Raw genomic sequence first — 20,965 nt, forward strand, 5'->3', positions numbered from 1 at the left:
TTTGGGGTTATTGTTTGTATCAAAAAGATTTAATGAAGCGTACAATCATCCAAATTCAACAATGTTTGTACACACATTTGTCCACAGCGTAAACTTATGCTTGCAGGTCCGGTGGCGTATCTGGCTGACACGAGGGATGACTCACTTTGAATTCTTCAAGTTTCAGTAAAGTCTCGTTGAGCCTCTTGATTGTGGGAAACTTGGACAAATCCACTTTAAACCTATTTCCAGAATGAGGAAAAAGGCAAATTTGAAGAGCACCTCAGAAGATTTCGTAGAGCTAAAAACACCCATGCTATGTTATAAGAGGCCTGAAATGCAAGTACAGGAGCTTTGGAATGTGAACAAAGTAAAAAACAACCTAACAATTCTGTCACATGTCTTACCCAAAGAAATGTCCTGAATTTATTTTTTCATCAATGCAATATTGATAGACAAGTCTCACCTTTCTGCATTGTAGACCTGTGGCACGAGACAGATGTCTGCCATGGAGATCTAAGGGGAATGTAAATCATACTGGGGTCAGACCTGAGTCAGTATTTTGAGTAGGCCTATTTAATAGAATAGAATAGGGTCATTCCGTGTCAAATCAGATAAGATTGTTGCAGCTATGTCTCAGATTTTGCTCAAATCTTGTCTATATCATGAATGGGTCCCAAAACCAAGGCCTGTAAAATATTTCAATTCGAATCCTATGTTTTCATTTTTTTAAAGCCCTTATATGATTTCATTTTATAGCCTCAAAAACACCTTATCTGGGAGGCCATGTTTGGGCATTAATATCTTGATAAGTATTCTTTCTAGTCTCACCAAACTTTGTAGGATGGAAGACAAACATATTTTCTATATGCCAGAACCATTAAAAGCCTGTGCTGCATGCCATTTTATTTTTATAAGGCCCTAGATTTGGAAAACGAGAGTGATATTGAGGGTACTACAAACCCACTTTTTTGCACTAATATGATATTAATCATTATTTTTTCTGCAAATATAATCTTTTATTAATTTTGTGCCAATATTTAAGGTATCCACAAGCAATGGACATGAAGATATTATGAATAAAAAAAAGTACATATTTTGGTCAGCTTCATAGGACCAAAATGGTATGTGGGGTAGCTGGTAGGAACATAAAAATGTACATGAAAATTGCTTGATGTATGGTTATTAAGGGTACAAAGTGCCAGTGTCCTTCCATGTTCCCTTCATAGATAAATGCTGCAACAGAATCAACACAGTATGGAGTAACAGCAGTATAAATGACTTTGCCCTCTCCCAGTACTCTAACATGGCTCTTTTGCATTGTGTCCCTTTGTTGTTCGTGTTACTATGATTCTAACACAACTTTGTTGAAGCAACACCACACTAACATCACATGAAGGCATTAAACTGCCAGCTCTCCTGCTATTTAAGAGGGAGAGGCAGCAAGGAAAGGCAGCACTGTAAAGAACTGAAGGCTGGGTTCAGTCATTCAAACACTTAAAAATATTATTAAACTAGTTTGATCAGAAACCAGTCATAGACTTTTGAGATTTTCACTCAGTGATCAAATGTCACATTTCACAATCCATATTCAAATGATACAATATGATCATGCAAAGGATATACATTTGTATACATGTTAGTAATAAAAGAATCTCTGCATGATTTGTTACCTCATCTCCTACACAGTAAGTCCCTGCTGTTTGTTTCAGGATGGGTTCCAGAGCTGCAGGGGAGATGAGTTTGCATGAGCAACAGGACGTGTCTCATGTAATAAGACTGAAGATGAAAAACTTTTACCTGTCGCTTAACGTTTTGCCATTTGATAAGAGTGAATAACACAACGACAATTAATTGCAGTTTGAAAATCAGGACAGACACAGAATATTTAGGCCTTTTGCTTTGTAAACTTGCAAAATGTTATTGGGCTTTCAGAAAATGCAATATCCACCTTCAAAGCCTTTGGTGATGAAATGTTGTGACCACTGAAGTTTCTCTGCTCCTATCTTCTGTATCACTGAGAGATTCTGCAACATAAAAAAAAGAATGTATGGGTTAATGTCACTGCTGAATCATATTCAGTCTTATTCAGCAGAGTGAGTCTGCTGAGAAGGATTTTCAAGTCTATGAGTTATCCTGCTGAAGTCTACTGAAGGGGAGGCTAACAGGAAAACCACCCCACAGCACCCTCTGCAGTCATTCTGGGTTAACTACTCACTTGTCAAACTACACACTACTGCACAACTGAAAGTTTTTTGCTTAGCCACAATATTTTATTCTCACCTGAAGAGGTTGGATACCAGAGGCGATGATGTCAGAGATCATCCGGGCCTGAGCGCGCTTCTTCGGATCTACAGGCAGGAGACGGCGCCCTGGTCGAGTTTCCTCAAGGTACTGGATGATGGCCAGCTATGAGCGAACACATAACGGAACAGAATATAATCCAAATCCATGTTTTCACTGACTCTCACAATGTTTTGCATTCGTTTATCACCACTGTATTTCATTTTACGTTTTTTATAAAGCCTCTAGATAAACCCGTGGGGATAATTTTTAAATGTAACAGTCACTGGCAATATATGTTTAGAGGACCAGCAGGATAACTCACAGACTGAGACAAAGTGATGCCGTCAATGTTAACCGCAGGCACTTGCTGCATTGGGTTCAATGCCTTGTATTGGTCTGTGAGCTTAATCATAGGGGAAGCTGCATCAGAGTGGCTCTGTTGAGGTGTGTCACAGCTTTTGTGACATATACAATTAGGTACACTCTATATGTAATTACATCAGTTTAAATAAGTTTACCTGTTGCCCTCCATCTTTAATGAGATTTACTGGCACTTGATCGTATTCGATGCCTTTCAATGCGAAAGCTAGAAACAGTTGGGAATTTGAAAGGAAAACAAATGTTTTGGTTGCACTATATTGGAACAACTTAATTCTTCTTCTAAAGTTTCAGCTTCGGACTCACCGATTCGGACTCTCCATGAACAGGAGCTCCTGAAATATCCGTGCAGTACGGGCTGGAAAATGAAAGACAAAATGTAATGCAAATCTGACATTTATACATAGTACAAGTTCCTTATCCCTATCCATAACATTTTACAGTTATTTTAACCTCTAACCTTTGTTTGAGTTGTCATAGCCTCTCCTGTGCTCTGAGAAAATTTCTCCCAAACCTCGAACGGGCGACTAAACTCGAATATTGAGGTAGAAAAAAAAACTATTATACCATGTAGCGACCAATGGGATACGACCCCAAATATCCTCCTCCTCATACGGTTTTCACCATGACTAAGCAGTTCAGTAATTTATCACTTACATCTACAATTCAAATAAGGTAACACATACATTACATAGGATACTGGCATAGAGATATGACTGTATCTCAAATATTTACCTTCATATAGCATGCGAGGGAGATACGCATTTTTACAAAGCTGTATTAAAATATGGCTTTAAGAGACGACGAAGTGTTTGACACTGGTCTTGCGTGAATACGTGAATGCTTCCAGTCTCGGTGCACTGTGCTATTTGCTATTGATACGCTGGAAACAAATAAGACGTGCAGCACATAGGATGTATCGTCCGGACAAAGATTAGTTCCGGATAATCAAAGCAGTGATTTGATGTCGTTAACATGTTTGCATTATTGTTTTTATTAACAACGAACACCTATTTTTATGTTAAAACTGCGTGAACACTTTCCCTTTGTAGTTACGTAATTTTCCTTTTGGAATGACCGTCGAAAGGCCTTACCCCTGCCCGTCCTTCGAACATAACTTATCTCGAGTTTAACCAATGCTTTTCCATACAAGGTGGGTCTCCGCAACAGCTTACATGGGGATTGGTTCCCTAGCCTGGATATTACACCAATCGTTTACCAGAACTAGTGGGAGTATTTGTACTGTTTCACCAATTGGCCCTTTGTAGTGCAAGACCCTCCCATTTGCAAAGTCGGTGTGGGTGAGGGGACAACTTTAGAGGGTGCATTTGCTGGCCACGCTCTTTTACGGGGGTTGGGACGTAATTTTGGGGAAAAAGAATCAATCAGACTAAGCCAGTTTCCATCATGGCGACGACGTTGGTCCGTTCCGTTCTGAAGAAAAGGGTAAGGAACCTCGAAAGTCATTAAAATCTGTACACAAGCTCGAAGCGACGACGTCGATTATGCGAAATGTTTACAAAGTTGCAAGCTTTCTGTCATGCACTTTGCATTAACCGCTGTCACTTTTGGAGCATCTGTGGTTTCTCTCATTTCAAAACACCGCTGAGAAAACTGAATTAGAATAATGTTAAGTAGCTAACGGAAATACCACTTCTATCTCTAGCAAGTCCCTTGACTTGTCTCCAGCGAACGGAATAGTGAATGCTGCTAGTTTGGATTTTGTTGCAATTGGTTTCTGGCAGTTTCATTGTGCTACAGGTTAGGTAACTCTAGGCTTTGGACCACAGAACTGAATGTAACTGGTATGGCGGTAGGATGTAACTGGAATGTAATCCCACTCATGCCAGGCCCAAGGCCTTACTTGCACAATCACACAAGAGAGTCGAAAAAGTAGCGACTGTGACTTGTTTGCAGGTGCAACCTATCTTATTAGAATCGGTGGGATTAGATACTCGCCATCATTGGTGAGTTTAAAACTGGCATTGGGCGACACTTGTTGCAACGTGACAGGACTGTTCTTTTATTTCAAGCAGGTCCCTCTTCAGCTGGGACGCATGTGTTACTCGTCTTCTGTGGTAAGTTACTGAGAAACTGTCGATCTCTTCTCTGCATTTGCGATTGATATTGTTTATTGAAATCACATTTGTTAATAAAAGGCTCTCAAGTGCAGCAGTAAAACTGAACATATCTTAGTTAACGCGATTTTTTCCCCCTCGGAACTTTTAAATGCACTGCGTCTCTACAGACTGATGCACAGGTGTAAGCTCAAAGTCTGAAACAGAAAAATAGCAACTGTGTTGCAGCGTGACTAAATATTTTACTCAAGGGCACAGTGTCAGTTAGCTAAGAGGAGTTCACTCACACCCATGGGTCCAGCTTAACAGTTAAGCAGAGTTTGATTTCACACACATGCACACACAAAGACACATGCATTGCGCCCCACCCCCCTGGAAATTTAGTCATTGTTTCTCCCAAGAATAGGAGTCAGTGTTCTGTGTGAATTAGTATGATTCCAAAACCGCTCTGTGCCAGTTCTTTTTCTTTTTGTGTACGACTTTTGTTTGCCCTGTGTGTAGCCTCAGGATGAGTTCTTTCTGTAAACGTAGAGAATGTCACAGTGATAGGAATAGCCTGGTTCTTGGATTAGTCTGATTCTTGATTTATTGGTAACTGTTAGTTATGTGTAGTTTTTTCCCAATCCATCCTCTCAAAATCTTGTTCATTATCTTTAGAATAAAGGTCATGTGTAGAGTTTTAGACATGGAGGGGCAGCAAGTAATTCAGTTGTTAAGGACAGGCGCAGTACAAGTGAAAGAATTTCACAGACCTTTGAATGGTTACAGGAGTGAGTGATTTGGTAAACTCTTTATGTAACGAACACTTCAATTAACCCATATGCAACATACAGCAAAGCTGTTCCAGTAAGTCGATACATGTGTTTTTCTTCTCTTCTTCCTTTCACAGCCCACCACCAAGTTGTTCATTGATGGGAAGTTTGTGGAATCTAAGACCTCAGAATGGATTGACATCCACAATCCAGTGAGTAATAATAACCAAAGGATTATTTAAATGAAATGTTACGGTATACTGCAGGCAACTATGTAAATAAAATAAACTGTCTGGCAAATGACAGAGGGGTTAATGTGAGAGAAGTTCAGCAACTTTCAGTCTCCATTGTGCTGCCCTCCGCATGGATTCACTTTTCCTGAATGATATTTTGAAAAACTAATTATATTAATTTAAATGAGATTATCATTATGAGAGTTACAGTTTGTATGTGTATCAGACCAACCATTCTCATTCTAATACAGTTGAGACACTTTGGCGCAGTAATGTACTGGCTGGTAGAGTGAACTATGCAGTGAAACGCCAAAGTCCTACTTTTCAGGTTAACCAGTTACCATGGCTTTGCGTTCTGTACTCAACTTATAACGTTGGTTAGAACACTAGTTGACTCATTTTTCTGGGTTTTTTTTTGTTTGTTTGTTTTTTTTTTTGTCTAGAGGATAGGTGCACCATGGAGCTTGAAATTTTTATTTCCAATTTAAAAGGGGCCTACACTTAATTTCCTGATATTTGAACAGGAAAGTTGCCTGTAATCTTGTTTGTGTGACATGTTCTGTTCACATTATTTCAGCCTCAGCTTGGGTTATTTTTAAACTGTTTTAAAGCATGAAGAAGTGTAAGATGTTACTGAAGTGATATTTGACAGAAGATCTAGAAGTACCGTGTTAGATCTAGAACAGTGTAACAGCGAAATAGCTGATGATGTTTAATGTCAGCCACTCATTTATTGAAATGAAGTCTTGATACAAATATGTAAGATTTGGTTATTAGCTTTTGTCAGCAAAATGTCAGCGTTAATATTTCTCTCGCTATTGGACACTGTCCTTGGTCATGGGTCTTTGCTGATACTGATCGGTCGAGGTCAGTTTTGCACGTCTTAGTATGAAAGATATATGTCCCCAAAATCAATTATAAATTCATGGTCACGGGCAGAAAAGTTTGGTGACAGTTTACCAAATGAAACAACTTCCTCATATGAGCTGGTTCACAGATGTAAACTACAAATATTGTGTGTTGCGTTGCACTTGTTCTTAATGAAGTTGTTACATTATGTGTGAATAAGGTCAGAAGGCTTGACTCTATGGTTAATGTTTCACTGCGTTTGTGCTGAAGCTGTTACTTTTGCTGAGAGGTTTGGTTTTTATCTAACCAAAGGTTTGAAAAGATACTGTGTTAAAATAGATTCCTGTTGTATCACAGCTCAAAGATTTATCTTTAATGATGGTTTATCAGGTATATGGTGACAGGTGGATGTAACTTTCACAAGATACAGGTTTAAGTCTCTGAAGCGATCGCTTCGACACCCCAGTACAGGCTCTGCATACCTGCTCTCCTTCCTTCCTGTCACATGCAAACAATGGTATACCTTGCTAATCTTGTGATTAGGGCAAAACTACTCACATGGGTTCAGATTGCATCTAGCCACCAGTAGGTTTGATGGTTGAATTGATACTCAAATAGGTGATCTACTGGAGAACTATTTTTTAGGTACTTGGCATATGTGTTTATCAAAACTATGGAACAATGACCTCCAGAAAGCACCTACATTTTGACCGATTCCTCTGAAACTAGAGTGCATTTCACGTGCAGGAGCACTTTAGCTTAGCCTGTCACTACTGTAAATAAATTCATCTTCAAGACCAAACTTTCTTGATTTCTTACATTGTGTAGAGTTTGTTTTAGTAACATTGTGCCTCTGTTCTCCTCAGGCCACCAATGAGGTCATCGGTCGGGTGCCCAAGGCCACTCAGGAGGAGATGTTGGCAGCTGTGGACTCCTGCTCTCGGGCATACACCACATGGTCAGAGACCTCCATCCTGACCCGCCAGCAGGTCTTCCTCCGTTACCAGCAGCTTATCAAAGACAACATTGTAAGTCTGATTATGTTTGGTTTGACATTGCAGATGTTGTGCATTAGTGTAATGAAGCCAGTATCGCCCTCATGTGTTATGTAAAGATGCTTGCACGTTTAGTTCATGTTCTGTTGGTCTTGTTTTGCCACTAGAGCTAGAGAGCACTGAGTCAGATAATCACTCTCTGGGATGGACACCACAGAAGCCCAGAGACATGAGCACAAATTTGTGCATAATGACACATTTTCAGATTTGCTTTTTTTGTGTGTTTTGAGGTCAACTCGCCAGATCATAGATTGTTTATGTGTGAGGGATGGTTTGGTTTGTCAGAAGCTGTGAAAATTGATATTAGCATGTTTGCTCAAATTTTGCGAAGTGAAATTTCAGTTCAGACTGTGTGTCAGTTTAGGGAATTTCAAGTCACACGGATACTGCAGACTGACTTCAGTCTTGGTGTAAAATAAAACATTTCCTTCATCATATTAAGGTCTTAAACTAAGGTCTTACATGGGGGTTCTTTAATCCAAGAGTGTTTTTGTAGTATAGTAATGTATTAAACTATGCGACCAATGTTGAAATACTGTGGTAGACTGTGACATTTTATGACTTGCTGGCATGTATGTATCGATTTCTGAGTAAATGCTCACTTCTGTTTTTGTTAATGTGTGACTCCCATCGCTCCCATTTGGACGTGTGTTGTGTGATGTTTCAGAAAGAACTGGCGAGGCTGATCACGTTAGAGCAAGGGAAGACTCTGGCTGACGCCGAGGGAGATGTTTTCAGAGGACTGCGTAAGTCTTACCTACATCAGTGTTCACCGCATTATTTGAAGAGGGATCTCTGTGCTGTAACTAAAAAGTTGGATTCTTGCCTCTCAATATTATGTGTCGTTGTGTACAGTTCTGTCACACATGTTTATATTTTTAAATGTATTCTGTTGAGTTATGAAAGGCATAAAGGTGTAGTAGATGCACATTCACTAGCGATCAGTGCTGACTGTTAAATTAAATGCCCGTTTCTTCGCTGTGGGTCTTTTATGTATTCATCCGTCCATCCATCCAGAGGTGGTGGAGCACGCCTGCAGCATCACGTCCCTGGTACTGGGCGAGACTCTTCCCTCCATCACCAAAGACATGGACACCTACACGTACAGGCTGCCCATTGGCGTGTGTGCAGGCATTGCCCCCTTTAACTTCCCTGCCATGATTCCGCTGTGGATGTTCCCCATGGGAATGGTGTGTGGGAACACCTACCTGCTCAAGCCCTCTGAGAGAGTACCTGGCTGTACCATGCTGCTAGCCAAACTGCTGCAGGACTCTGGGGCTCCTGACGGGACCCTTAACATCATCCACGGCCAGCATGCCGGTGAGAGCTGTTTCTCCAAATCAGTTTCTTCCGTTCCTGTTCGGGCCCATTTGATGCACAGCTAAAATAAATAACTAAAGTAGGTTTTTTTAGAAATAGGTCTTTTGACATGTTAATTTCTTTCACACGTTATGCGTGATCAAGCATGAACTTGATCTTAGTCTTGTCATTTATTTATTTATTTATCTGTCTTTTTTATTTACTTATCAGTTGTACCCAAAAGTCCCTGCAAGTGCATCAGCATGGTAGCATTTGCTTTTCACTTTCAAGTATTTATATTCTATAATTGTAAGAAAAGCGGGGCTAATTATGATTAGATATCTTACCATAGTAGTTCTGTGTATGGGGGTGCAAGGTGGTGCAGTGGGTAGTGCTGTTGCCTCACAAGAAGACGGTCCTAGGTTCAGTGTTAATTTCGTTGCCGAAAACTGTGATGAAATGTTCGTCAAGGAACTTTTTTCCACGATGAAAACGATATGATAACTAAACAAAAATGCACCTTTGAAAATAAAAACTATGACGGAATATATTACCATTTTCGTTGAAGAATAATAATGAAACGAAAATATCAGAGACAGACGAATGGGCAAACAATTTAACTGCCATAGGCCTATATTTTTTAGTGCATGGTATGCTCTCAACTAGCAAGATATGAGTAGCCGTGGTCTAAAGGGTAGAGAACCAGGCTTGTGACTGGAGGGTTGCCGGTTCGATTCCCAGGCCCAATGTCCATGGCTGTGTGCCCTTGAGCAAGGCACCTAACCCCAATGCTCCCTGGGCACTCACCAAGGAAGGCTGCCCACTGCTCCTGCGGCTGGTGTGTGTGTTCACTACTGGTGTATTGGATGGGTTAAATGCAGAGGACAAATTCACTGCTCACTTCACAGTGTGTGTGTGCAATCACTGAAACTTATTTTTTTTTAACTTATTTTTTATGACTGCGTAATGCACGAGACAAGGTAGCTCCAATTGCAAAACTTTTAATTTTCAATCATAAGAGTGTTCTAGAGTAATGCAAGAGACAGAGTTCTAAATAAAAAAAACGAGAATTCAGTCCTAAACTAATTCAGGGAAAAACACGAGGACAAAACTCACTAAACTGACAGGGAATGCAACAAACTGAAAGAGAAAAATAGCAAGGTACAAAAAGCATGAGAAACAACAACATCCAAAAATAGCCGCAAGCGGCGATGGCGGGCCTTCGCACCTCCGGCAGTTCACGACCTGTGACATTTCATCATCCAACAATGCACTCACGTCTCATGTTTGTGCCATTTTACATGGTCATAGCAACAGCTAAAAGGATTCGGCCTTATCAACAGAATCATTTTTACGTGAACCACGACTTGAAGCGGAATTTCCCTGTGCCACATCCAATATTTCGACAGTTCTTCAACCTTCATCCCAATCATGAAATTAACACAACACTACAATTAACCCAGGTAACTATATACGATGTCTGCTTCTCTTAAAAGGCCATTCGGAGCTCGTTTCTTTGTAACCATGCGAAATGCCTTTCGAAACGGGTGAGTTTGCAACACTATGACTCGAAGCTGAGTTTGCCTAGGACTCGTCCAAAATTTTTATAACGGGACAGCTTGTCCGCCGTTGTCCCTGACACCACAATTAAAACAGTTTGTTTTTGACTAAGCATGCAAAATGCCTCCTGACATGGGTGAATTAGCAACATGGCTAACATGCTCAAAACACTCAAACAAACATGGCCGCTCCTCTTGTCAGAATGTCTCAAGGGGTACATCATGATGTAGGCATGTCAATACGACCCCCACGCTACAACTCATAATAAGATTGGTTAAACATCCTGTCACTCATCAGACAGGTGAAACGGGTCACAAATCTGTTTAGAGGTACTCAAATTCGTCCTCTACCAATGGCTACACTGCTAAATGTATCAAAAATACCTCCACAGAATAGAATCAAGACACCTGTGACTTCATGTACACAGAATCTGAATTGAATCCCATGAACCGTCTAGGAGCACTATAGCCGAGATGGGTGAAAGTCACTCTTTCTATTGCCAGACGGTGGTGCTATACCGGGGTGTCACTCTGGGTATGTGGATACCATCATAACCAATAACCTGTGAAGTATGAGCTGTATGAAGCAATGCATGGAGACTTTATGACGCGTTCCTGTTGGTGTGGTGAGACACATAAATTCATCGTTTCATCATTTCAACACCTTTCAAGATATCACAAATCCCTTGACAATTTAAAATCTGCAACATCTTGATATCCTACATAAGAAATCTGACATGAATCTGATGAACTGTCTTGGAGGAGTATGTCAAAAGGTAACACTTGTCAAAACACCAAAATTCAAAATAACTCACTTCCTGTTGGGAATGGCTAGTACAATGTAATGCAAATTTGTTCGTCTTGGGGAGACCCACGTGCCTACAAAATTTGGTGCGTGTAGGTGAAACTACATACCGTGCACAAGACTCCTCGCCATATGGGGGCGCCATGGAGTCCCCGGGCCGCACCTAATAATCCGTATGAAAACAATAGGGCCTTGCACCTTCGGTGCATGTTCCCTGCAGTGGACAATGGAGGCGTAGCACCTTCGGTGCTCGGGCCCTAATAATAATCCTTATGAAAACAATAGGCGCTTTCGCACCGGAGGAACTTTTCCATAGTTATTAGAACTGTTGAAGAAAGTATCCACTTTTTCGTGTGCTCACACCACAGGAACTTAGAACGATCGTAGTTCTTAAAACGCCATTTTGAGGGGCTTTTTTTAGCTCCTACTTCAGGGTAGGTACTTTCGCCGCACAGTAGGAACCTTGGGTGACGTAGGTGTACGGCGATTGGTCCAAATGTAGGTATTTGGTGACTGCAGCCGCCATTTTTAAAAATCAGTTAGGTCAGTTCTGGTCAAGGGAGTCCGTTTATGTTTATTCTAATTGCAGTTCTGTGCTATTTTTTTATTCATGTGGAGAAAACAGCTGTTTTTAAATGCTTAATTGTTTCTTTCCCTTTTCCCTTGTTGTAGCTGTGAACTTCATCTGTGATCACCCTGCAATAAAGGCCATCAGTTTTGTGGGCTCCAACCAGGCAGGAGAGTACATCTATGAGAGAGGATCCAAAAACGGCAAGAGAGTGCAGTCTAACATGGTCAGCTTCCATTCCTTATGTTTTTACTTCACTGTTTAAAAATCAGAATACGGTTGGGTGATGTGATATTAAAACGGGCCACGGTATAATATTATCCACAATATGCTTTTCAGAGCTAATGAAAGGTATTGTGAGGCAGAGCTTCTGTACACTGTGCTATAATGAGAACAGTACTACATGCTCATATTCTTCTCTCAGACTTGCTTGCTCTCTATGTAACTCTTGCTTTTGCCTCAGGATGACTCCAGAGAACACTACCATGGATTGTGATACTTTGGAAAAAATATTGTTGAACGATATTTTTGCTGTATTGGTATTGCCCACCCCTAAATTAGACAACCAGTGTAACTTTTTTTGGTCTGTTAGCATAAGAGTAGGGAAATTTTTTGGGAGTTTTGATCACTTGAAGTATGTGGAACATTTGGTTTTATCTCTGTGTGAAAACTGAGGTGTATACCTGAATTCTCCCCATATTGTAAATATCCACTCATCTCACAAATGTTCTCATCTCATTTTCTCAGTCTTTTATGTCTGAGCTCTCTTTTACTCATTCTTCAGGGCATGATCGTGTTCGTTGATGATCAATAATTTATTCATTGTGATTTAAGTTTAAAAGAGGCTTAAATCTGACATCGTGTAATCAGACCCAGTGTCCCTTAACGCTTGTCCTGAAGATCCATAAGTTATCACACTGTTGTCTTAATCCAGCATTAACACACCTTCACTGGGCGTGTCTTCTAATCAAACTTCTGATTTTGAAATATTTGTGTACCGGCATCACTTGAACAGAATGGTATTTATCAAACCCGTTGAAGTTTGCAAACTTTACAGTGCATTGCCAGATGGTGGCAGCATTTGATTAGAAATCCAAATTCTCTCTTTTTTGATCATTAACAGTATCTCCTGTTTGACTGTGGGGTTAGATTTGGTCTTTTTTGAAGTATGATGCAGGAAATGAATTATGATCCTGTTTTTCTTTTCATGCTGTGACCATTTGCTGTTGTAGAAGTATGGTTCATCTGCACTGACACCAGCTAATTCAGTTTGATAGTGAACATTAGTTGTAGAAGTATAGACTAGTCAGAATAGACTGAAAACAGTATCTTATAATAAATGATATGAGAGTGTAAGCTTGAGCTAAAGGTTTTTTCTCTGGGTGGCATTTAAAACTAAAAGTGCTTTTGGTGATGTCATGTGCTAAGCTTGCCTCTTTGCGACAGCATGTGTACTTTTTTTATACATTGATGGATATCCTGCTGTGATTATCACAATGCGTACACTTTCCTGCAGTCATGTGTGTCCTGTTCCTAAAGCAGACTTAAAAGCTCTGATCCAGTATTATGTATGTCACTGTTGAAAATGTAACCAATTGAATGGGGATTCACTTGTGTTAGGGAATACAAATACTGCACCTTTTACCTAGGGTTGTTTCCTAAAGTCACTTCCCATTTGGTCCACCAGGGGGCGAAAAACCATGGTGTAGTCATGCCTGATGCTAATAAGGAAAATACACTAAACCAGCTGGTGGGCGCTGCATTTGGAGCAGCTGGCCAACGATGCATGGCCCTCTCCACTGCCGTCCTGGTTGGCGAGGCTAAAAACTGGTTGCCGGAACTGGTGGAACGCGCTAAGAACCTTCGTGTCAATGCAGGTATCTAGATCTCACACTCTACAACCTTGACTCAGTGGCCTCAGAGTGTTTTCCATTCATTTCATGCTCCCTTACTGCACTCTTTCATCAGAGTGACTCGGCCCTGGTACCTCTTTACTCTTGAACCCCTCACCAAGAACTGTTACACATGTGCTGTGTCGAAACCAGCCTTTCTCAGTCTCGTTATCAGTCCTTACCTAATCTATCCTGTTACTGTTCACGTGTCCTCTGCCTCTCCTTCTCTAGCTCCATTATCCCTGCACGAGAAAATTCCTTCCCACTTGTTTGTTTCTTTCAAAGCCCTGGGCTCATACCCATTTATCTACCAAAACCCATTTTTCCTCCTTCATCTTTTCTTTCCTCTGTAACTTTTTTTTTTACCATCCCTCTCTACCGTCTCCGTCTTGCGCGTGTTTTGAAGGAACCCACCCTTTTCCCCTCAGGGCCCGATCATTCTCTTTTCCCTCTCTCATCGGACCACCCATGCCTATCTGAGCTCACTGTTCTCTGACCTCCAGAAGACAGACGCTGTTTAAGCCACAGTGGCTGCACATTTAAAGTGTTATGTGCAGTATGATGAGATTAAAAACATGATCTTGAGCAATTTACATGTTTTAAAAGAGGTTAAAGAATGAAAGGTTGACACTGAGGGAGAAGAATAAAGCTATAGGTCTCCTTTGCCGCTGTGTGGTACACTCTAATTTGTGTGGCCATGCAGAAAACAGCCATTTAGTACCCCCAAAACCCGGTGTAAACACAGAGATTTGTATGTTTGTATTCAACATCACTCACAGCAAACATTCTGTATCCCAAGATTCTTCATCTTTAACCTGATTGGTCTCCGCCCTTTATTGGAGCACTTGCAACATTTATTTCCTCAGTTTTGTGTTGTAACTAAAGCGCTCCAACCTTGTCTCTTATTTTCTTTGTGTCCTGCCACATCAGGTGATCAGCCAGGAGCCGATGTGGGTCCACTGATCTCACCCCAGGCCAGGGATCGCGTGAACAGCCTAATCAAGAGTGGTGTGGATGAGGGTGCCAAATTGCTGCTTGATGGCAGAAATGTTAAGGTCAAAGGTTATGAGAATGGCAACTTTGTAGGGCCCACCATCATCAGCAATGTTAAGGTGAGATATTGTGAACAAACGCAAGTGTGTATGGCATTGTGTAAATACTTAAGAAATGTATTCATAATTGTAAAAATACATTGTGCATGAGCAAGAAATACAGAAAGAGATATGCTGGCAGCTTGTAATCTGCCCCCATTCAACCCTTTTTCTTCATTTGAAATCATTTTGATTCTGCTCTTCCTCTAGCCGGATATGACCTGCTATAAGGAGGAGATTTTTGGACCCGTGTTGATCGTGCTGGAGGCTGACAGTTTGGACGAAGCCATCGAAATCGTAAACCGTAACCCATATGGCAACGGAACTGCCATCTTCACCACCAACGGAGCTACCGCTCGCAAATACAGCCACGAAGTGGACGTGGGTCAGGTGAGAGAGACAGGGTTTGTCACTGCTCAGTTTATTCATATTTCTTTATCGGCTCAAATTTAGAATTAATGCAGAATCAAGGTTTAAATAACACAATAGTATATCAAGCATGATTTACCATGGTTTACTGTGAGATAGCATGTGACACAATGTTATTACGCTTTGCAACTCCCAGATATATAGAAACACTAATATAAATAGTCTTAATAGGGTACTAGACCAGAACAGCCTCAGTCTACCTTGGAGTAGATTCACAGCGTATGGAACTCTGTCGAAGAGAAGTAACATCATTATGTTTTTAGGAGAGAAACTCCATTGTATGGGAATTTGATTCAGAAAACACTGTCCCAAGCACTGCTTTGGAGTGTCCCTTAAGTAACGTCGGGCTTAAATTGGATGGTGTGTGACAGGGTCAGGGTATGCTCCCTGTCATTGCATTTCAGTGACTCCTTGTGTCAAAGGGACATCTGCAGAATCGCAAGCAAATCAATGGCAATAGCATGGGTGTCCATACACATCACTTTCCGGTGGAGAGACTTTTACACTGGCAGGTGAATAGCAGCAGTGGCTGACTTTGCATGTATTAGACTCATTGGCTAGTCCTCGCTCTCCTGGGGTTGTGCACTGGCTGGGGACTTACAAAAGCACAGGGAATTGGACGTGTGAAATTTACAGGAAGATAATATAAAAAAAACATGGTTTACATTATTCATGTTCATCAAATCGTTTGTGACCACTTGTGCCATGTGAGTGGGGGCCTTGTCATCCTGGAAACGACCGCTCCCACCACTATAGAAATTCTTTCCCATAGGATAAAATCAGAATGGCTGTGTACACATGACTCTGTCTGGTTTTCCTTGTCCTCTATGAGTATAGTGGACATGCACTATGCCAGAAAATGCATTCCCACACCGTGGAGCTGCCAGAAGCCTGCAGTGTAGGAAATAGGCCCCTTTGCTTCGTAGGTTTCTCTGACCAGACACCACACACACGCTTGTCTGCCTGTAGAGAACGGGGTGAAAGGTCACTCGTCTGCACACGCGTCTCACTACTCACTGGGCGTGTTCCCTGCGCCCTTTTACTTTCAAACATGTATTCTTAGGTGTAATAATGGATTTCTGTGTCGCAGCTTGACAATAGTAGCCTATTCCTCTGTTCTTGACAGCCTGTTAAGTTCTTTACAGGCTGTTTTGATGAAGCTTCCTTCTCACACTTAGGGTTATTTGAATCCAGCTGATCCAGAATCACTTGCCACCTTTGCCTTCCATCTTGCGTCCAGTGTCAGGTGTGAGGAGTCAGTGTGACCATGGCTGAATTTAGTTGATGCCGTTCCTTCGGTCTCCATACCGGCATCACATTAGCTGCTGCTCCTCGTGAAACATGAGCAAGTTGTGCTGTGTTTGTCACTGAAGCTTCGGCCAGACAGTAGCCTGCTCTTTCAGAGCCACTGAGATCTTTTCCTCTAGCCATGACCACTAGAGTTATTGATAACTTGGCCTTCCCAGTGGTTTTGTCAGTCTGAGCATGAACTGATGTTGATTGTACATATGAATCAGGAAGCTCTGTTAAAGTATTTGTTTCACATGTATTTTATAACCTTAATTTGCATGTCTCCTCTTTTTGTCAGCTACCAGTAGGCCAGTCCACACACACACACACACACACACACACACAGGTCATGTTTACCGTTCCAAAATGACATAACAGAGTTAGACAGAGAACACTAAATATCACCTCGATTAAAAGACTAGTATTGCCATGGCAATCATGGTATGAAAGCTTCTTTTCACATTATGAAAAAAATTATAGGCTGTCTTCAGATGTAAATATTACAAATATGATAATGAAAGCTCTCTTTGGCCTCACCTCTTCTCCCACAGGAATGAATAAGTATTCATGTGTCCCTCTTTCCATTCTCCATTTCCATATCTGATCCTAAATCCTTCTTTCAAAATGCTTATGCAAAAACAATTCGTTTTTCCACAGCAAGGTCTAACCATGTTTGCTTCAACTGTTACAGCTGCCATCTCTAAACATGTAGGCTACAAATAGCCCATGGCAAATATGTGCCTTTCAGTGAAAACACGCCACTAGTCAGAAATATGTTTTTTTTCCGGTAAAATTCAGGTTTCAAACTCGAAAGGGATTCCTTGCAATCCGTCGATCTGATGGCAGTGTAAAAACAGCCTGCCTTTTTTACCCTCTTGTTTGTTTGCCTGTGGCAACCAGCTTAAGCCGTGTGTTTGCGATTCACATGGTGGAGTACACAGCTCGGGTCATGTGCTGAGTTGGCGTCCAAAACCTCCACACACACAAAAAACTCCTTTTGCTTTTTCTTCCTCCCCATCCCTCCCTTGTCTCCACCTTTAGCCAAAAGGCTTAAACTGCTGCAATAGCCTTTTCAAACATTTCAAGAAGCGCTGCCAATTTTTAGACTCGCCCTCCCAGAAAACAAAATGTTTTGTTTAGTTATGCACTGCATGCATAACTTTTTTTTTTTCGATGGGTACACAAACAAATAATTGTGGGCTCGGTCGTGTGACCTTTTTTTTTTTTTTTTTTTAACGTCTGACTCGTGCTATTGAATGAGTTGGTTGTTCAGCACTTTCCAATGGTATATATATAGTCCTTATGCTTCGCCAGGCCCCTTACGGTTCACTACACGTCCATTAATAGTTTTAGGACACTATGATGCTCAAACAACGGCATTAAGAATTTGCAATTACTATTGTTTTTTCTGTTTGTGGATGTTGAAGGACTTCTGAAATAGTTGGTTCCTGTCAGTGTTGGAAAAGGGCAGAATAGCATAATACTGTGTGAGTGAGAAATATGTCTTTCTGTTGGTCAGTTATGCTGATAACAGTATTGTCATTAAGGTGTGAGTGTGCCGTTCAAGTGAGATGGGACCGTCTAGCTGACTGCCGTTCCCTCAGGTCAAATGTGTATGTGTCTGGGCACGTGTATGTGAATTTCTGTCGTATTACCTCCTACCTTTTTCAGATTGGAGTGAATGTACCAATCCCTGTCCCTCTGCCCATGTTTTCATTCACTGGTTCCCGAGGCTCCTTTAGGGGAGACACCAACTTCTATGGCAAGCAAGTAAGTATTTGTCTTGACTTCGCTGCATGAACTATTGTAAGAACAATAGAACTTATTATGGGAAATAGTTGCACATTTTAGAAAATAATTTATAGGCAAAGTAACAGGATGAGGGACATGGTGAGTGCAGATTCTGAAGTACATGTAGTGGTCGAAAGACTATGAACTTTGGTCTTTAATTTTGGCTCCCATTGGAGGGTTTAGAAAAGAGCACTACCAAACAGATCACTGGATCAGCAGAATGAAGTCTGACCATATGCAGTGTCAGTAAATCATGAACACGCTATGCCAGAGAAGATTGTATATGACTACAGTGGATTGGTTGTTAGAAATACCAGCGTGTGTGATTGACCATAACCATTTGTGGTTCTGCCTTTAAAAAAGAAAAGAAACGTACACAGTGTAAAAAGTAAAACCTTCAAAGGGTGACACACAGCTTTTTCCTCCATACCTCCGGCCTTACGGATGTGTAGTTGTTTAATAGAAAATACGCCTGCTGTATTTGTCTTCTGTAACCTGTTACATGAGTTTAATATCTAGTGACTTTTGGGCCAGACATGGTCTAATGCTTTAGTTCATGTAGGTCATGTAGACCTGTAAAAAATGACAGATCATTAAGAAGTAGTTTATTGTGCTGAGACTTGGGGTTGGCAAATCCTTGCCCTCATTTCTCATGTGATGTCATTCTCAGGTTTTTGGGATGATGTTTATAGGGCAAGGCTAGCTGATGACTGACCATTATATAAAAAACACACACATGTGGGCATGACTCATTGTTAGCAACATCCTGAAGTTTTCTTTCTCTCTCTCTCTCTCTCTCTTTTTTTTCTCTTTGCAGGGCATACAGTTTTACACACAAATCAAAACAATTACTTCACAATGGAAGGCAGAGGATGCCACTTTGAAATCTCCTGCTGTTACCATGCCAACCATGGGCCGTTAAATCATCTTTCTTCGTATTTCTGAGCCTCTAAAAATCTTGAAACTACTGCGTAGATGGAAAATGCTGAGTGCAAAGACCCCTACACAGCACAGCCTTAATATTTTACTGAGATTATACGTCAAATGTATGATTTTTTTTTTTTTTACTGGTTTTGGATTTAATGACCCATATAATATGGCACTACTGTCAAATACAACAGTTCTTCACCTGAAATTGTCATTTTGCAGGAATAGTTCCTACCATAACACTACCTGATGCTTCATTATGATTGTGTTCAAGAAATGTGGTCAGTAACATCAATGTTCAGCCCAACGTTTTACTAAACTGTCCGTTGTTTTTTTTTTTTTGTTTGTTTGTTTGTTTTTTTCCCCCCCAATTTTTATGCCTGTGAAGTTTATACTAATGTTGGCTGCTGGTTTGAAAAGAAGGACCATTTCCAAAAATTTTAAAACTGTCATCAACCAGACAGCTTTCTGATCGACATTTCAGAATTTGCACACCGTTCCACTCACATCAAGCTTTCACTTTGTCCAGGCTGTCTCTGCAATACACTTTGTTCCACATCCAATAGAGGTGCTCCAAGGACTGTATGGTGAAACTACAGAACATCATGTGAAATGTAGCACCTTGTCATAAGAAGTTCAGTACAGGAATCAGCATTAAAGATTTACTTGAAGTATTGTAATGTTCTTAGTGAACTGAAGTCCTTTTTTTCCCCCATTTTCACCCCTTTTCTCCAAATGTTATAAGCGGTAGCACACTCTGCCATTTGTCACTATAGGTTGCATGATGGATGATGGATAGAAACTGTTTTAAAAGGTGCATTTATGTAAGTGGAGCTACATCTGCACAGGTGTAGTTAACGTAAGCAACAGCAATTGATTCCCATCATGCTTAGGGATGCGTGTGAAATTACATGATTTGAGTCCACACAACCCGTTACAGGGGAAGTTAAATGTCAGTCAACATAGAGCCATTCTGAGCAATTGTTTCTGAATGATGAAACATTTTTGACCTGATGGGAAAGGCTGACTATCACTGGTCACTGCTGGGTCATATGGGAGCATGGACCTTGGCTGACCGACCTGCCTAAAGACTGTGGTGGGTTGTGTTGCCAAGACGCATGTCTGCACTGTTAAGTGTCAACTGGGACACTCAGTCCTTTTCTAATGATCAAATTTCTTAATTACAACCAAGTTATAGTAATGACATGCCAACACATAACAGAACATGGAAAAAATATTGGAACCATTTTCTCACTGAAGTGTTATGAAACGGAACAGAACAGACACTAAACTATTAAAGAAGCTGTCCCCCTTGAGAGTTCCCTGTCTCATAGTCAGAATGCACTGTCTGCTAAACATTTCCCTCAAGACAGATAAATCTCTACAATCCTTTTTAATTTGCAAAGACAAAACCAAAACCACGGTGTCCTCTGGCGCGCTTGAGTCTTACTCTGGAGTACTGCCGCCCTGGTTTCTCTAGGAGGAAGCGGCCAAATTCAGATGTTGGGCTGGTCTCCTTTTTGGTACAAAAGAAAACTGCAGAGGCAACATGAAACATTTATAACTGCAGAGGAAGAGGCATGAACCAAAAGACACCTGCTCTGTTCCAGCATAGTAACATATAGGGTTATTTTAGGTCATGCTTCTGCAATGTGTGTGCTTGTTCTCTGCACATTCAATTGAAACCACTGGACTTAATAAGAG

General features: G+C 40.9%; 2 protein-coding genes across 5 annotated transcripts; one reads left to right on the forward strand and one right to left on the reverse strand.

Annotated features, from left to right (window-relative positions):
- Window positions 1–7: 7 nt before the first annotated feature.
- Window positions 8–3,408, reverse strand: gstz1 (glutathione S-transferase zeta 1). 3 transcript variants are annotated; one of them, XM_030785919.1, is made up of 9 exons: window positions 3,379–3,408; window positions 2,950–3,001; window positions 2,784–2,851; window positions 2,588–2,668; window positions 2,263–2,388; window positions 1,931–2,006; window positions 1,653–1,705; window positions 446–495; window positions 8–221 (listed from the first exon to the last, which is right to left on the reverse strand). In XM_030785919.1, the coding sequence occupies exons 1-9, from the start codon at window positions 3,406–3,408 to the stop codon at window positions 95–97; spliced, it is 663 nt and encodes a 220-aa protein (XP_030641779.1). In that variant the 3' UTR covers window positions 8–94. The 3 variants fall into 3 exon arrangements, with proteins under 3 accessions (XP_030641779.1, XP_030641778.1, XP_030641777.1); XM_030785918.1 differs by lacking the exon at window positions 3,379–3,408 and adding an exon at window positions 3,104–3,174; XM_030785917.1 differs by lacking the exon at window positions 3,379–3,408 and adding an exon at window positions 3,104–3,174 and having other exon boundaries at window positions 2,588–2,701.
- A 556-nt stretch (window positions 3,409–3,964) lies between these two features.
- On the forward strand, window positions 3,965–19,945 carry aldh6a1 (aldehyde dehydrogenase 6 family, member A1). 2 transcript variants are annotated; one of them, XM_030787661.1, is made up of 12 exons: window positions 3,965–4,089; window positions 4,677–4,721; window positions 5,611–5,685; window positions 7,422–7,583; window positions 8,278–8,356; window positions 8,628–8,930; window positions 11,946–12,067; window positions 13,529–13,718; window positions 14,664–14,845; window positions 15,035–15,214; window positions 18,215–18,313; window positions 19,152–19,945. In XM_030787661.1, exons 1-12 carry the CDS (start codon window positions 4,051–4,053, stop codon window positions 19,254–19,256), a joined length of 1,581 nt encoding a protein of 526 aa, XP_030643521.1. In that variant the 5' UTR covers window positions 3,965–4,050; the 3' UTR covers window positions 19,257–19,945. The 2 variants fall into 2 exon arrangements, with proteins under 2 accessions (XP_030643521.1, XP_030643522.1); XM_030787662.1 differs by having other exon boundaries at window positions 4,680–4,721.
- The last annotated feature ends 1,020 nt before the right edge of the window (window positions 19,946–20,965 follow it).

Source organism: Chanos chanos, chromosome 10 (genome assembly GCF_902362185.1).
Source record: "Chanos chanos chromosome 10, fChaCha1.1, whole genome shotgun sequence".
NCBI lineage: Eukaryota > Metazoa > Chordata > Actinopteri > Gonorynchiformes > Chanidae > Chanos > Chanos chanos.

Coding starts and splice junctions, on each gene's coding strand:
- aldh6a1 (XM_030787661.1), top strand. CDS start 4,051: ATGGCGACGACGTTGGTCCGTTCCGTTCTGAAGAAAAGG. Junction 4,090..4,676: donor GTTCCGTTCTGAAGAAAAGG/GTAAGGAACCTC, acceptor TTTTATTTCAAG/CAGGTCCCTCTTCAGCTGGG. Junction 14,846..15,034: donor CCATCATCAGCAATGTTAAG/GTGAGATATTGT, acceptor CTCTTCCTCTAG/CCGGATATGACCTGCTATAA.
- gstz1 (XM_030785917.1), bottom strand. Junction 2,852..2,949: donor TTCATGGAGAGTCCGAATCG/GTGAGTCCGAAG, acceptor AACTGTTTCTAG/CTTTCGCATTGAAAGGCATC. Junction 1,706..1,930: donor CATCACCAAAGGCTTTGAAG/GTGGATATTGCA, acceptor TCTCCCCTGCAG/CTCTGGAACCCATCCTGAAA.